This window comes from Coloeus monedula (assembly GCF_965178545.1).
Source record: "Coloeus monedula genome assembly, chromosome: 17".
Classification (NCBI taxonomy): Eukaryota; Metazoa; Chordata; class Aves; order Passeriformes; family Corvidae; genus Coloeus; species Coloeus monedula.
This window is the reverse complement of record NC_138797.1, coordinates 13,562,636-13,580,237: the sequence shown is the minus strand read 5'-3', so window position 1 is coordinate 13,580,237 and position 17,602 is coordinate 13,562,636. Positions and strand designations below refer to the sequence as shown.

Genomic DNA, 17,602 nt, shown 5'->3' with positions numbered 1-17,602 from the left:
AAAGGGACAGCAAAATCCTCTCTGGCATCCAGCGCCACCTTACATAGACAGTAAGTAGAATGGCCTTATTTTTTTTTTCTTTTTTCACCTTAAATTAGTAGAATGGCCTCTATTTTTTCCACCTTGAAATTAGCAGTGATCCAAATTCCCTATCTCGATATTAAAGCAGTAGATAATCAAGTCCATTGCAAATTCTCCCTTTATGTTATATGTTGTTAGGCTTTGTGACACTGGTTAGAAGGTAAAGTGTGCTAACACACCCAATCTATTTGATTTTAGATTGTGATCAGTATTTCAAAGCCCTCAACAAGATCCACTACAGCTTCAATAATGCCCCCACAGTTGAAAGCCGAGATGAACGTCATGCCCAAAGTTGTCCAGGGGGATTTGGAGAGTCTGTCTCCAGAAGCGAGGGATTTCATCGAAACCAACGCCAAGCTGTGCCAGCCTGAGTGCATTCACATCTGTGATGGCTCAGAAGAGGAGAACAAAAAAATTCTGGACATCATGGTGGAACAAGGCATGATCAAGAAGCTGAACAAGTATGAGAACTGGTGAGTAGCCTACATGAAGTCAAGTAACATCTCAGAATTGGAAAATTCATTTTTTATCCTGTTTACTTTAAAAACTTCTTATAACTCTCCAATATTTGCTTTCCATGAACATTTCGGAACTTTAGCTTACATAGGTGAAATACTCAGGAAAAGCAAACTTTGTCCTCTAAAAATTAGCATTAAGCATATTATTCAGTTGGACTATCAACTGTATGTTGTCTCTATTGATTAGTTACATCAGGGAACTGAAATAATGTCATGAGACATACGCAACTAATCATTAGAAGTGGCTAAATATTATTGAGCAAATCTTCTTTTGAAGACTTCTACTATTTTAGCCAATTAGTTTATTCATCACATACTTTTTTGTGGCATTCAGATAGGTCTGTGGGTGTTCAAATGTTATTCAGTACAGGCATTATTCATATCGTACTGATGAGCTTTGACTCTAATGTATTCTGCAAATACTTTTTTCAAATATTTCATAATTTCTCCCAACTAACTGAACATGAAAGGAGAATATTAACAACAAGTGCATACTCAGGAATTACGTGCCAACCACGAGATCTTCATGGGAGAAATCTGCAATGACTTTTGAATAACTAAGTGCAGGAATTTGGCAATCTGTTTGCAGACTATTTGGGAGAGAAAAGGGCAAGATTCACCAGATAAATTATTCATTGTTAATTATATGCTTAGCTGTAGTGATGATGGTTATGACAGCCCAACTAGAACATTTTTATACTCATGGAAAATTTCAATGCACAGAGGTGAAAATGTAAAACAATCCCCTCTATTGTACATAGATGGCAAAAATTCCTTGGAGGGGAAAAAGAATCCCCTTAATAAACTCCTTCACTTTTAATGATCGTGCTTATTCTCAGTATTTACTCTGTGATGCCTCTAACTTAAAGAACTATGCCAATTCACTAAGCTGGGTTCTGATCCCTCTGGCACTTATACCAACACTTAAACTACTTTCCTTGGCATCCACTTAGCTCGAGGCATCATTTTATGGTCCCCATATAAAACAACTTCACACTGATGAGAATGAGAATTAAAGAAGATTAACTTTTCCCTGAAAGTTAGCAACAGAGAATAAGGCTGAGATAAGGGGCAAAGGAGTATTAACATGTAACAAGAATTTCCTAGGCCATGTAATTTGTTATTAGCACTGGAAAGTCTTAAAACAATTTGTATGAGAGAATGTATCTGACTGATTTTTGAGATTATCTGTTATACTGGCTCTGTCACTGTAATTTTTGCCTTACAAAGCATTGTTTTAGCATCCTTTTGTGCCAAATTGGTCCCACAGAAGGGTAAAAATGCTATATTTATAAAGTCTAATTTCCTGATTTTTGGTGAAATGCAGCTGGTTGGCTCTCACTGATCCAAGAGATGTGGCAAGAATTGAGAGCAAAACTGTCATCATCACTCAAGAGCAGAGAGATACCACGCCGATTCCTAAGACTGGAACAAGCCAGCTGGGGCGCTGGATGTCTGAGGAAGATTTTGAGAAAGCCTTCAACACCAGGTTCCCGGGCTGCATGCAAGGTAGGCAAGAAAAAGATGATTGACACTGAACTTTCAGGATTGCAGAGACACTACTGTAAAGATGACAGTTACAAGTCACTGTTATCTTTAAAGAACAATTTGAGCTGAAGATTTAACTTTATACCCCCGATAGTCACTTCATTGGTTTCATGCAGATCTTACCACAGACCCAAATACCTGGGCAAGGACAGTCCTCAGTCTCTTTCCAGCACTGTTGTCTTCCAAAAGAGTGGCAAAGTACAAAACTTTGTGTGACTTTGTTCAATAAGTCACACAGCAACTAAGCAGCAGATAGGAAGTGAGATGAGAATGAGGGACCCCCCCATCCACAGCAATAATTTCAGATTCAGGGATTTACACTAACAGAGAACTTGACCTTCAACTCCCCTTAGTCGTGGCTAGACAATCTGTCTGAACTGCTGCTTTCAGCATTTAAGATAAAACTTCTTGCTACACAATTCGACAAACAGAAAGCTACAAGCACTCTTGAAACATCATCAGGAGCTCTCACAAGACAAATGGCTCTTAAAGGACTGAGAAACAACCTCCTCATGAATAAAGGTTACTTCAAAAGTTCTTTGTTTTACTCTTGGCCACATGTTGCTACTCCCTGTTTTCCAGGACGTACAATGTATGTCATCCCCTTCAGCATGGGGCCTATTGGATCACCTTTGTCCAAGATTGGGATCGAGCTGACGGATTCACCCTATGTGGTGGCCAGCATGAGGATCATGACACGGATGGGAACAGATGTTTTGAAAGCCCTGGGCAATGGGGAGTTTGTAAAATGCCTTCACTCGGTTGGGTGCCCTCTCCCACTAAAAGGTAAGAGCCATTAAAAACCCCTGGAAATTCCCAGGGCTGTGTTTTGGAGCTGTGTGTGTGCCCTCAGCACATGGGAGACCCTCACCAGAGAAGACCAGGGTGGTTCTGTAACAGCACTAGGTTCAAAACTCAATTAAAGGAATCAAAGCTCAACGAGAGTTTCATGGAAAGGAGATTATTATCCCTGGTACTTACCAGGGATTTCCTTGAAGCATCTGGTGTGGGTTGCTGTCAGAGGCTCAATGCTGATGAAACAACAGCGTGATCAAGCATGGAAATTGCTGCATTCATGAGTACAACATTCTGTTCTGCAGAACCATTAATCAACAACTGGCCGTGCAACCCGGAGCTGACGCTGATTGCTCATCTCCCGGATCGCAGGGAGATCATCTCGTTTGGCAGCGGCTACGGAGGAAACTCCTTGCTGGGGAAGAAATGCTTTGCTCTCCGAATTGCCAGCAGACTGGCCAAAGAGGAGGGCTGGCTCGCAGAGCACATGCTGGTAAGAGCTATTAAATCATGTGTGTTTGAGCAGCCGTTAAACCCCAAATTAGAGCCACATAAATCCATCACCCATCTTGTTATCAATGAAATTAGTCTCATATGGATAGTCCTGTAACTTTAGATAGGAATGTATCCCGTGCCAGGCTCATGAGGAATAGAAAACTGCTTGCAAGGCCAAGTGCTAAACTTTTAAAATAGTACCTGTAATGGCATAAAACAAGCAAGATTTGGAACTTCTGAGAGTGACTTCTTGGAGGCAGACCCATGTACTTGAGCAGAGCCTGAACATCATCACTGGGCATATGCTTTACAAGTCTAATAGCTAAAGATTCATACAAGTTTTTAAAATTGTCTTTCATATTATAAAGAGGTCTATGCACTCAAAAACCTGCAAATATTGGTTTTTCTAAGGGAATTCTAAGGCTGTGTACCCTTCCTGCCTTTAATTTCTGCTGTCACTCAAACATTCTACCGCCATAAAATACCACTGCAAAAAAGAACTTCAAAGTGCATAAGAGAACAGTCTCAGAAAAAATATCTGTGGTCTCTGAGAAGAGCAGAAGTATCTACGCACAAAGTGCTTTCCCTTCACTCCACTTGTGCAGCCAAAAGAATATTGCCTCGTTTTCTTCTGTCTCAACAGTGAAACCCAGATGTATATGGTCTTTAATCAGAAAAATAAAGATAAATGTTTATTATGTGCAGACCCAACATTTTTTAAAAATATAAGAATTTCTTACAGATATTCTAATGGCAAGAGTTGACTCTCTGATTTCAAAAATACAGTTTGAGATATTTTTCAGCTATATTATGTGGTGCTTTTTCTGTAGGAAAAAATGTGCATTATTAAATATCTTATAATTTCCACTTGCTGGGAGACAATCTCCAAAACAAAAAGTGCAAGAAAAAAAGACTGTGTTTAACAGTTGCATTAATTTTTCAATAGATCCTGGGAATTACCAATCCAGAAGGTAAAAAGAAGTACTTTGCTGCAGCATTCCCTAGTGCATGTGGAAAAACTAACTTGGCCATGATGAACCCAAGCCTGCCAGGATGGAAAATTGAGTGTGTGGGTGATGATATTGCCTGGATGAAATTTGATGAACAAGGTATGGAAATTAAATTGGAATGTTTTACAGGTTGCTGTAGGTGCAGTAAGACATGCTACAAAATTCTGGATAGAATTAAATCAGTATGATTTACTTATATTTTGTCATTTAACTTCCAGGCAACTTAAGGGCAATCAATCCTGAGAATGGCTTTTTTGGTGTCGCCCCTGGAACCTCAGTCAAAACAAATCCCAATGCTATTAAAACCATATTCAAGAACACCATCTTTACCAACGTGGCAGAAACCAGTGATGGAGGTGTCTACTGGGAAGGCATTGATGAGCCCTTGCCAGCTGGAGTGACCGTGACCTCGTGGAAGAACAAGGATTGGACCCCAGACAACGGTACCTGGCCCATGCCATGGCCCTCTCTTGGCTTTCTTTGAAATTAATTAATGTTACTTCTGCCATCATGACCTTTTTATTTTGTTCTGTGCAGGGGAACCTTGTGCTCACCCCAACTCCAGGTTCTGCTCCCCAGCCAGGCAGTGCCCCATCATGGATCCTGCGTGGGAGTCACCCGAAGGCGTTCCCATCGAGGGGATCATTTTTGGAGGCCGCAGACCTGCTGGTAAGAGATGCAGCAGCCACGTTTCCAGGCTGAAGTGCTGGCCACAGAAGGGTTGACACACAGCTGGCCATAGACATGGGTTTTTCTTTCACAGCTGCAAAAGCAAGGAAATAACAACGTTAGTCCAGTTTCTCCATGTTAGCCTTTTGCACGCACGCTTCCAGCCACTGGTATTGCAGTGTCTGAGCTGTTTGATGTTAGCACAAAACACATAATAATAATAACGGGCTGGAGGGAGATCAGGATCCACTAACCTGGGTAGTAGACGCATAGAAAATTGCTGTATTGGCCTCAATTTGCTTGTAGTTGAACTAGTTCAGTTAGCAAATGTTTAGAGAAATGAATCAGTTTTAGATAGTTTAAAGAAAGGGAAGTAAAATAAATTGTTCTGTTAAAGATCACCTAAAGTTGGAAAAGAAATAGAAGTAATGCTAGGTCTGAGTCTAATATGACCACAGGACCAGATTCTATTTCCACTAAAATCTGCTGGAGATTCTGATGTGCCAGATATCTCCCACTGAGCAACTAAACATGGATGTGTTCAGTAATCACTAGCCAGTTTTGAAAACATTCATTTAAACTTGTTTGCTGTAAGAGAGCAGAAAATGAACTGATTTTAAAAAACAGGAAAAAGTAGACTATATTATCCCGTGACATGCATTCAGCACTATCTCAGATAGCAAAACCTGTTATAAAAATGTTTCTGGACCTCTAATTACTGAAGTGATTTTGTTCTTTTTTAGGTGTCCCTCTTGTATATGAGGCCTTTAACTGGAAGCATGGAGTATTTGTAGGAGCAGCCATGAGATCTGAAGCAACAGCAGCTGCTGAGCACAAAGGTAAATCAAAATTTAATCGGCCTACCTGTATTAAAAGCAGTCCCCTCTGGACTGCCTGCCCTCTCCTTCCCCTCGCTCTTTCACATTTCAGTCTTGGCAGCTAATTTTGCAACCTGTGCATTTTCACAATAGGAAATATTTGCACTGGAATTAAGAGCCAAATTCTCTGTAAAAGTCAAATTAAGCAAAATAATCCCTTAGGTGGCAAGCATACAGAACAGAATGCAGGCACAGGGTTGCCAGAAGCCTTGACAGGGAGTTCTTGTTACAGTCTGGGATAAACAAACTTAAATTTTCTCTTCTGCTAGAGCTCAACATAGATGCGTGAATGATAGCCATCTCTTGAGGATCTTCATTTAAGCTGCTTGACCTGAGATTTAAGAAGTTTAAAAACAAAAATTAATTTAATTTCTACCTTTTTTTGTACATCAAGGATAATGCTTGTGTTGTTCCTTAAAGCTCTTTGGTTCAGAAGGATGGTGAAGGGATTATGGGTATTAAACCCTGGGAGGATCTGAATCTTTGTACTTTAGAATAAATGTGCTATGTATTTCCTTACCTTCTCCATCTGTGTTTTGAACAGGCAAAATCATTATGCACGATCCATTTGCCATGAGGCCTTTCTTTGGCTACAACTTTGGCAAATACTTGGCCCACTGGCTGAGCATGGCCCATCGTCCAGCTGCAAAGCTACCCAGGATCTTCCACGTTAACTGGTTCCGGAAAGACAGCCAAGGGAAATTCCTGTGGCCTGGCTTTGGGGAGAATTCCCGTGTGCTGGAGTGGATGTTCAACAGAATTGAAGGGAAAGCCTCTGCCAAACCAACTGCCATAGGTTACATCCCTACTGATGCTGCTTTGAACTTGAAGGGTTTAGAAGATGTCAACCTGACCGAACTGTTTGACATCTCAAAAGAGTTCTGGGAAAAAGAGGTAGAAGAAATCAAGCAATACTTTGAAGGGCAAGTTAATGCTGACCTTCCCTATGAAATAGAAAGGGAATTGCTTGCCTTAGAGATGAGGATAAAACAGCTGTAAGCTGATCAAACCCACAATTATTTATCAATTCGCACACACTAAGACAGGGCAAACACATTTCACCAAATCACCACTGGAAGCATAACAGCACACTGATGGGCAGGGGGTTATAATGAAAGTAGGTCATAGCTTAGTTAGGATATAAATACAGACATTCTAGAAATAACTCCAGACCTAATGATTTATAACTGCATCGGTTGTTGTGAATAGGTGAGCAGCTGTGGGAGTGCATGTGCACAGGGTCTGAAACCCCTGCTGTGTCACTTACATGCACACAGAGCCATGATGAGTGTAAATTATTTGCCTAGTTCTGCGTATACAATCCAAACCAATCCAGCCTTCAAGTTGTAGCACATTGTTTCCATCACAGAAACCTCTGGAGTCTCAGACTCTACAGGAAAGAGGAGAGAAAATTAGATGCTGTATATATGTACTACCTAAACATATTTCATGGCTTAAATATTTTTTAGAAAAATGAAGTTGTAACTTCTATCAGAGTGAAAGATGACTTTATATTACTAATGCATATTTAAGATATTGCTATTATGTATTACTCATGTTCCTGTGATTTCCAGATGTTTTGAATGGCTTGTTCTTAAACTATAAAATAAATGTTTATACAAAATATTACCTCATTTCCAGTATTCTTGCTGTTTATAAACTGCATGCATATAAATTGAGCCTCCTGTCAATACCACAGCACAGGGAGAGATTCACATGTGGAAGTTAGATGTTGACTGGAGTTGATCTGCTACTCCTAAGCCAACTGGTTTAAGCCACATACTGTCTTTGCAACTTTGATTCAAGCCAAGGAATGGTCCAGAAATTATGATACCAGCTGTGAGCAGTCATCCAGCTGGTGACACACTCTCCATAACTGGGCATTGTTAGTTACTGCAGGCATTTATAAAATAAACTACCCTCTAGGAAAGCCCCATATTAGGACCTTGCTCATTTGTTAAAGTCATAGGATTTGTCTCTGTTCCACAGTACCTTGGCTTTTGCAAGGGTAACGAGTGCAGCTGTTGAAGTAAAGACAATTTGGGAAAAAGTTCTCCAGATTTGTTGGGATGCCTAAAGCCTTAGAGCTCAATGAAAATCAGGGTAGGAGCCTGTGTTGGCTTCCTTGTAGAGCCAAGACACTAAAACCATCCCGTGTTCTCACAATTAGAGGTGTCATTTATGTGCTTCCCACATCCCTGGCAGGTATCCTGCTTTTTCACTTTGAATGCTTGATCTCCCAAAACATATTGCAAATATTTGCTTAGCAAAAAGAAAATCACTTACATGGTGTAATAAGCCTTTTTACAGACCTTGCTTCCTTGCAGAGCAAACAGTGCCAGGGCTGGTCAACAGCTGCCCTCCAAAGTTTGCTAGGAGAGGTCACATAACCTGAAAAGGCTCTAACCACCCCCTGACTCCATATTTAAGACTTAACACAAACATTATCAGTTCTGAAGTGAATAATAGAGCCCAACTCAATGCATAGGTCAGACAGAGAACAGACAATAGAAAGCTGTGATGGAAGTGGAGGAGAGTGGTGCAGCCTCTGTGGAGGTGATCAAAATCACATCTGCATCTCCTATAGGGTCACCTATATGTGTGCTCTTGAGCAGGCTCCAAATCAATGGAAAAGTCAAGGTGAAAGTCAATAAATAAGTCAGAGGAAGTGAGCCAAGGAAGACTGGAATACACACTCCTCAGATTCAAGGATTACTATCAAGTGTATAAAATAAAGTTGTTAATAAAGTAATTCTATAAATAGCTGATGAAAAGCCTGGGCTGTTCTCAAACTGATATGACAGCACTGGACTGGTATTTGGATATGTCTAAGGAAGAACAGGGAGAGCTGAGAAAATTCATCATGGTAATATCAGAGAGTTATGGCCAGTTACAGCCTCAGAGTTTCTTAGAGGCCTCAGGAGAGGATCGCGGCCCTGAGCAGCACAGACGTGTTCCAGGCACAGCTTGAAATGCTGCCCAGGAGATGTACAGAAGCTTGGGGCTTTCCAGAGCTCTCTGAGCACTCCAGTGTGCTGCTCTGCCTTCCCAAACACAACCAGGCTCCAACAAATGTTCCAAAGAAACGACTCCTGCTTCCTGCCAGAGGAATCTGTGCCAGGGGCCCAAGCCCAGCAGGCATATGGACATGGGAAAACCAAGTGACACTTCTCCCATAAAATGCTGCTCCATGAGGAGATATAGATACCATCACTGAGGTCTTACAGCACACGCCCAGTTAGCAACACTGCTATTATAAAGCGCTAACTGCCTTGAGAACATCTTACCCAGCCCAAAACACTGGCTTTCATATTCTGACTAAACCCCTGCTTTCTCCTCCTCACCCCAAGAAATTGGGGAGTTTCCCTTCCTTTGACCGGCACTGCCCTCAGGTTGTGCTCTGGGTGTTTTTTCTATGTAACACAGCACAGCTCGTGGACAGTGACTATCACAAGCTCCTCTGGCAAAAAATATTTAAACCATTTGTGGTTTTCCCACTGCACACATTTTAACCACATGCACCTTTTCAAACACTGCTCAGAGACAAAGATCATTCCGGAAACCAGAAAATGGGGGAAAAAACCTGCTGTACTGTTAGGAATGAGAACAAGAAAATGAGTTTTTGCATGAGTCATTCAATAGCTCCTTTGTATGTAAATATATCCTCAGCCCATCAGCATCTATGGGGAGTACAATTTACATTTTGAATGATCAAAATGTTTAGTATTGGCAGTGAAAATGTTTAAAAAGAGAGAAGGCGGTGGTTTAAAATTTAGAAACTTACTCAACCGTGCCAGATTATGATCTCAACTCTTCTCCCTCCAACAAATACTATGCTCCATAAAAACAAAATGCTTTTAAATTGAAATTTGGAAGTTCCCCTGATTTTCAAAAGAAAGGGGGGAAGGCAACAAATGCAATAAATTTCTACAAATTAGTAGAGAAATATAAAACTTGGCCTATTAAACGCAATTCAGAGAAGGGAAGCACAGGCAAGACTAACACACGAAGTGTACGGAGCCATAACATTTGCAACAGCTGTGTTATGAAATGCACTTGGTATTCTGGGAAGTGAGAAACAAAATACTTTGTTAAAACACTTGTGGATGTACCGGTGGCTGAGAAGAAGAGAGACAAAATTAAAATCACAGTTTAACCATTAATGCTGTTGAGGATACGATCTCTGGTGCCTTGTTTGTGCCGTGATTCACTGGACAAGAACACTGTGATGGATGCACCGCATCCAGGAAAAGCTGTGCTCAACTGCCCTAAATTTAGCACAGTCCCTCAGGCAAAAAGTCTGGCCTCAGTGCCAAGTGCTCCTGTTAGCACAGATAAATCCAGAGCTCAGACCTAGACCTTGGCCCAGTCCTTGCACAGGTTGAGAAGCCTCCAAGCCCAATGCCATCCTTTGGACTCATTTCTCATGGTTCAAGGTCAAGTTTTGACTGTGTTTTGTCTTGTTCCTTCAAATCCCTTTCTCAGATGTCAGTCTCAGCAGTAATTAGCTTGAGTATATAAGATATCCACACACCTGGATTCTATCAACATCATGAAGGTTAAACCTAGTAAATAAATAAACCTGAAAAGCAGCATCCAGCGTGTGCAGAACTCATGTTGGAAAATGGGGAAACCAAACTTCAAACCTCTCACAATTCTGGGATGATATTTTCAGGAAAAGAAGCAAAATTCAGAGAAATGGCATTTGTGCTCTGGGAAATGCTGTTTTCCAAAAATCTTGGCTGCCATAGTAACATGATTTATTCCATACTTTCGGCAGTATAGTCAGTCAGCTCCCCAGCTGAAAGACAATTATTGTAACTAGAGATGTACCTGGCTGGAAGACTGTGGGAATGCTGCTATGGATGGCAAAGCAGAGCACTCTAAACTCCAGATTAGTAATTGTTAGTGTTGATCGTGGAGGACATTTCTGGCAGTGGTTTAACCTCAGCAGTACAAAAGGGCACATTGGTCAAATTAATGTTGGCAAATCCTCCTCACCGAGATTCCAAACCACGTCCAGCCCCATCTGTGAGTCCTTATGCAAAACAGCTAGGTGGGGAAAATGAGAAAGAAAAACCACAAATTGCTATTGTATTCCTTTACAGCATTCTGCAGCCACCATGGATATGTTGGCTGCAAAACTTTACCAGAGAAGGATTTTGTGAGCAAATTGCAGAAATCCACATAAATTAATATGCTAAATTCAGGCTGTGTCTGCTCCTTGCAAACAAAAACATGGTTATGATGCCTTTACTCTACAAGGCCATGCAAAAGACCTCTGAGTTGTCCCTACCCAGCATGAAGGGCTTTGTGCTGCCTTTGATGCCATCAGTGACAATCACCTTGAAATTTGTTTTGCTCCTCCTCACACTGGTGCCTCTTGCCATGCCTTTTCTCCAGTGAAAATGTGACCAGACATAGGTTCTGAGAGGATTCTGCCTTCAGCTTTCCTTCAAGCTGATAAGCTGCAAGCAGAACTTTTGCTAATACACATCCCAGAAATGTTCTTTTTGTCTTCTTTGGAAATGTCAGATGTTGGCCATTGGAAAAGGGAAAACATCTGGTTTAATCCTCCCAAAGGAACATATCAAAATTTTTGTGCTGTTTCTTATGCAGCCTCAAGGCCTTTTATTCAGCTAAAAAATCCCTTTGTAAACTGCTGCATTTAATTTCTGTTGGTTTTGTTCTTTTTTTGAACCAAGAATGTAGTTTTTGTTCTTTTTCTTGTAAAGCATCACAAGGCCATTTCCCAGGTTGAGATGGCCAAGGAACAGTTCCTCCCAGAAATTTGATCCTGATAAACAGCTGTTCTCCAGCACAAACTAAGCTCATCCTCCACAGAAAAGAGCTCCTAGGCTCACAATAAATAGATCTTACCCCTGCTGTGTATAGATTTGTGGGCTTTAAACTAAACTGATAGTCTGAACTTGTCATCCTTCCCATCTCATCAGAAATCCTAGAAAGGGCCTGTCACCATGGTGGAGGTTGGCACAGCAACAGCACAAATGCCAGCTCTGAACGTGAATAGAACAACAAAACCTTGTTTTACCCACTGAAAACCATCACTATATTTATCTGTGTCTTCCTGTCTTCCTGAACAGATGAGAAACTTCCCATGGTGTTCTGGAGCTCCAGATCCTGAGAGCAGCTATGAATAGCGGCTTTAAATTTATCCAAGGTTGGAAAGAGAGTGAAACCTAAAGCTACAAGACGATGGCAGTTCAGCTGGCTGGGAAGCCAGCAGAGCCTTGCAAGGGGCATGGAGATAAATTCCCACCCACAGGGTGAACAACATCACCATCCAGGTCCAGCAATGCTGCAGAAGTGGGGTGACTTTGAATGACATGGAACCATGAGTGGTAAAACTCTCCCAGGAGTTATTCCTGCTGGCAGGAGCCAGAAAGGTGGTGAGAGCCATGGGAAGCTTCTGCCCTGACCCTTATTGAGCACCCTGACTCCCCTGGTCCTATTCCTATAGCTCATTCATGTCTGCCCAGGCTAAGGTAAGTGTGCCTGGACTTTAGTTCCACCTCAGTCCCTTAAATAAGTCTTAAATAACAACTTCGTGGAGAGCCCCACGGCTGGGACAGTGGAGCTGGACAACAGAGCTCCTGCTGGCTCTGGTGGTGACAGAAAGAATCTGCACAAAAACAAACCCCAGCAAAAACCCCACATTCAGCCTGGGTTTGCCTTTCAAAGTGATACTACCAACAGTTTTTTGAAGCTCCAGAGGTAACCAATAGGGGAAAAAACCCCAATTATAAATTAGCTATAAATTTAAACTAGGGCAAGAGTTGGGAAAGGGAGGGAGAAGCTGTTTGAGAGCTATGGGTTGACTGGTGGTCTTAGAGTACAAAAACAATTGCCTTCTGACACTAATAAGTAGAAGCAAGCCTTGGATTCCGTGGCGTTTTCTTGGTCTTTATTCTGTAGAGACAGAAATCTGGCTCTATTTCATCATAGTTACCTACACTCAGGCACCCCTCCACCCTTGAAGGATATTAGTAGTGATAATGCATCTGGTACCTGCCCCAGCAATAACAGATCTATGTGGAGAAGATTACAAGAAATTGGTTGGACTTCTGCCCAGTCCTAGAAGTCCCACCAACCATTTCCAAAAGTCCCATCAGTTTTTACGGCTTGTCTCTCAAGAAGGCTGCAGAAACCTACATGAGGGAGAGACTTTAAAAAGATTTTTGCAGACATTTATTTCTGGCCAAATTATGATTGCTTGGAGGAAAAAGAAGCCACCATACAAATCTTGTTAGAGACTTCAGCAGGAACTCACAAACCTATGCAGAACCGAGATAAGCTAAAAAAAGCAATCGCATCCAGGAAGGAAAGACAGACCAGCCAGCCAAATGCAACTCTTAATTCCAACCCGTGACAGACCCCTGGGGCAGCTCCAAAGCCACTTAGCACAAGTGTGGAGCTGGGCCAGGAGGAGTTGCTGGCACCAGAAGAGCAGCTCTGGCAAGTCCATGCTGCAATTTGGTGATTTGCTGAGGGGGACAGACTCAGACAGGCTCGGTACCCACAGGACCCATCCCCAAAACCCTGCAAGCTGACAGCTCCAGGGACACTGTGATCCCTGGGCTCCCTGCACATGTAGGAAAGCAGAGTAACAGCACATCTGTCAACAACACAAAAACACACCGGCAGTGCTCGGTGCGGCTTGGCAGGAACCTGGATCGGCCGTCTGCAGTCCAAGGTCTAAAGGGCAGTCTGCCTTCCAAGACTCCTGCAGCTCCAAGGGACTGTGTCCTGGAGCAAATATCAGTGACTGGGCAGCCCACAGGCCCCCCTGCACATGCCCTGCAAGCACCCTGCCCACATCATGCTACACAGGAGGTGAATTTCCCAGGGAACCCAGGGGATTAAAAAAGCACGCAGAGCATCTTGAGAGGCTAAAGGTTAATCCCTGTGCCCCTCAGACCCCTGCAATGGACCTCACCAGATGGACTGCTCTGCCTGCACAGGTGGAGCACATGGCACCCAGCACAGAATTACCAGGCACTGGGAATATTCACTACAGCGAGGACTGGGAAGTGCTTTCTTTTCAGGGACACAGTGCAGAGAGCTGCCGGGACTGTACTGATTAGTCTTGTGCAGAGCTGTGAGACTGCTGACAACTGCCTGGCCTGGGGGTCCCCAGGCAGCGCTGCTCAGTGCTGTAGGAGGAAGGTAAAGGAGGGGGACCAGATGGTTTCTAGCAATGACAGCTACAAAACTCCCTGCAGGCTGTGTCACTCTGCTGCTCTATCTCCAAACAAGCAGCTCTCACATACAGCTACACCCTTAGACAGTGGAAGCTTCTTCTGTTCCAGTTGCTGGAGAGCATCTCCCAGTCTCCTGGTCCGGGTGAGCATGTTTGCTGGATGGCCAGGCAGGGCAGCTGCTCCCAAGGCATTTATGATGGTGCTGATTATTTTGAACTATGAATTTGGACAGAAACCATGTTGGACCCTAAATGTTACTGCCAGGCCGAAGAAAACTCATGAATCTCCAGCAATCTCCCCAACATCATGATTTTAAAGCATAAAATGAATATACACTGGAAGAACCACTACAGCTGTGGCTGCCTTGGTAAAGCCATTAACAAATGCAGTTTAACATGTCCAAGTGCAGCCAGCCCTGACTGGGGGCTGCCAGGTCTTTCTCCCATCCTTCTCCCTCCCGTTGCTCTGCTTATTGTTTGCTTCATTGTTAATCCCACCTAATTTAAAAATAGGAAATTGATTTCTTATGTATCCATTACAAACCAAATCATTTCTTTATTACAGCAAGGATCATATTTCATAAGCAAGTCATGGAAAATTAAAACCATGCCTGTTGCTTTGATGAAATAATGGAGAAAAGTGCTGGAGGGGAAGGCACAGACAGATGGGGGCTGTCATGCAACCAGTGGTGCAAGTTAACTCTTTGCTCCCATCCAGGGCTCCCAACACTGCCTGTTCTCCCTCCCCAAGCTTCTGGTTATAGTGCTAAGTACTGCCTTATCCCTGAACCTCCAAAGCACCTCAGAGAAGGAATGCAACCCCTCTGAACAAAGTGGGTCAGCGATTTTGGAGGTTTTGTTGTTAACAGAAGGTTTGCAGCCTGCCTGTGTGCAGAACCAGATTCCTCCCAGTGCTGACACTCCTGAAATTCAGGGCTTGTTGCTGTTGCACAGCATGCACAACCCAGGGACAAACACCAGCCACGCTCAGCCCAGGAGTCCTTGTAGCATAAATATTTTCAGGCCTTGGGCGTATTAGACCATTGTGCTGTGCTGCTGGGAAGGAGGATTCAAACTGAAGGGGAACCACGATTGCCTGGAGAGATCTCAGTGTCCACTGCACACAGGTTATGTCAGTGCAGCAGGCACCACATCGACACCAAGTTAGCAATGTACTGTGACTTGGGGTGGATTATAAATTAAAGCAAAATCCATTGTGTGCATTGCTGAGGATTTATGGACTGTTCTCTGAACCTCCCTGTGGAGCAGACAGGACATGGGTTCTCTGAAGAGTAATCCAGATAAGTGCTACAGCCCGAAGACATTGCAACATCCAGCCCAAAGTTCATTGGCTACTTCATTAATGTGTTGATCCCCAGGAATTACAGCCAAAAACACCCTCTGCAATTTCCCCATCAGAAGCAAAAAGAACACTGAGCTATCACTGCAGTATTCTTTTCGTAATGTATCACCTACAGATGTATCTGTATAAAAATGCCACTTCTGAGGACAAAGAACAGGCAAAACTGTCACAACAGACCACAGGCAGACTCTGTGAGAATGAAGGGTAGCAGAAGAGATTGTTTTAGAGCAGTAATTCATGTCTAGCCTGTTCAATTCTGAGCACACCCTTTTGAGCAAGTAACTATTTGGTTTCACTTCTTCAGGATAAGAATCTCCCATTTTGAAAAAAAAGACCTCATTTTACAGTATCTTGCAAGTCTGGGTTGCTCTCAAAGCCTGCCATAGAATCATTTAGGTTGGAAAAGACCTTTAAGGTCACTGAGTCCCTCATGGCTCAGGGACTTGCTGTTCTTCCTGGAAGTCAGGGCCAGAGATTACCAGCCTAAAGTAATTCTTACACCAGGTAAGGGGACTGGAAACCCTCACCTGATCCTGCCCCAGCTCTGGGAGGAGCCCAGCCAGCCACCAGCAGGTATTTGCCAGTTCACTGCAAAGAGCTTCCTTACAAGGGAGCCAAAGGAAGGCCTTTAAAACTCTTTATGGTCCCTTTGTGCTGATGATTCTCAGAATAGAAGAACAAGTTTTGTGACTCAGTGGAAGTGAAGGAAGCAGGCTCCTTCCAGGAACATCCTGCACTGGCCCTGCAGCCCCCACCTCCCTCCAAAGGGCTTCTTTGAAGTTGTGTCACTGGGACATACCATGCCCCTTTCTACCAGTTTCTGTACTGGCTGCTGCCATGTTCAACCAACTTATTCATGCAGTAAACATCCCAAGAAATATCTGTGTAAATTACTGTAAGTTATCTCCAAGCAGCTCCAAGATCAACTAAAAGGGCCAAAACTCTCAGCTTCTGTAGAGTTCTCCTATGTGAGAGGCATTTCCGTTTCCTCTTAGGGGGTATTGGGATTTTAATAATTATCAAGTACCTGATATAATTATTTTCAAGAAGTTTCTTCTTTGGTCTTTTCATGCATCATCCAAAAAAAAATACTCAATAGAACTCTTGGAGGATAATTTCAAAGTGATGCAATAAGTCACCAAAAAAATTCAGGAATTCAGAAACATTCATTTGCACTTGCACAGCAGAGCCGACTCACCAGGCTGATATTTTAATGGGACCACTGGATGTTTTCATTAGCTGCGTTTGCCACAATGACAGCAACAATAACTCCCAGACAGAAGTCGAGACAAGATGCAGTAATTAGGTCAAACCTTCGGGACAGAGCTGTCACCACAGATATAAATGTAAGTTACTCTCTCACTGCCCAAGCTCTGCAAGATGTGCTGTTCACTGGGTTGTCTAAACGTGATAAAGAACGGGAAGAAATGAGGGTCATTCTGCCTTTTGCTGTTCTTCACAATTACCCCGTGTTTAATTGATCTTGATTAATTATTTAAGGTAAACGGAGCTTTCCTGACCTAATGGCAACATGTAAACTGATTAACTTTACAAAGCCAGCAAAATTATCTGCGCAGTGAGATCGGCTCTTGTAATCCATTCGTTAGGCCAGGTTATCCTGTGTCAGGGCCAAGGATGTGCTGCCAGACACAAGAGGAGATCGTGGGGGGGTGGTGGGGGTCCCCTTGGGGTGAGGGTCAGACTCCCCCAGCCCCTTGGCACCGGTGGGAAGGGGGGAAGAACAGGAATATGGGGGAGAGGAGAAACTGTCCTGAGCTCTGGTAGCTCATGCCTCCTGAGCCTGCACCCACATGGGCTTGGGGGAAGGAGAAGACAGCCACTTCCCAGGTGGGAGGAGGGCTGGGAGCACACGGGGAGCTCGAGGGAGGTGGCAGAGCAGTGACAGGGAGCAGGGCAGGTTTGAGCAGCCCAGCAGGACCCAGCTGCAGTTTGGCTCATAGACCCAGCACTGCTGCCTGCACAGCCCAGCCCCAGAGGCAAATGCAAACTGGCCCTTTGCCTGG

The 17,602-nt window shown here is 43.3% G+C and overlaps 1 protein-coding gene across 1 annotated transcript; it reads left to right on the top strand.

The window, feature by feature from the left end:
• Positions 1-330: 330 nt before the first annotated feature.
• PCK1 (phosphoenolpyruvate carboxykinase 1) lies at positions 331-6,993 on the top strand (the record flags this gene model as incomplete). The annotated part of the gene is made up of 9 exons (XM_082292635.1): positions 331-554; positions 1,927-2,108; positions 2,730-2,933; positions 3,248-3,435; positions 4,384-4,546; positions 4,666-4,890; positions 4,985-5,116; positions 5,860-5,955; positions 6,539-6,993. The coding sequence occupies 9 exons, from the start codon at positions 331-333 to the stop codon at positions 6,991-6,993; spliced, it is 1,869 nt and encodes a 622-aa protein (XP_082148761.1).
• Positions 6,994-17,602: the final 10,609 nt, after the last annotated feature.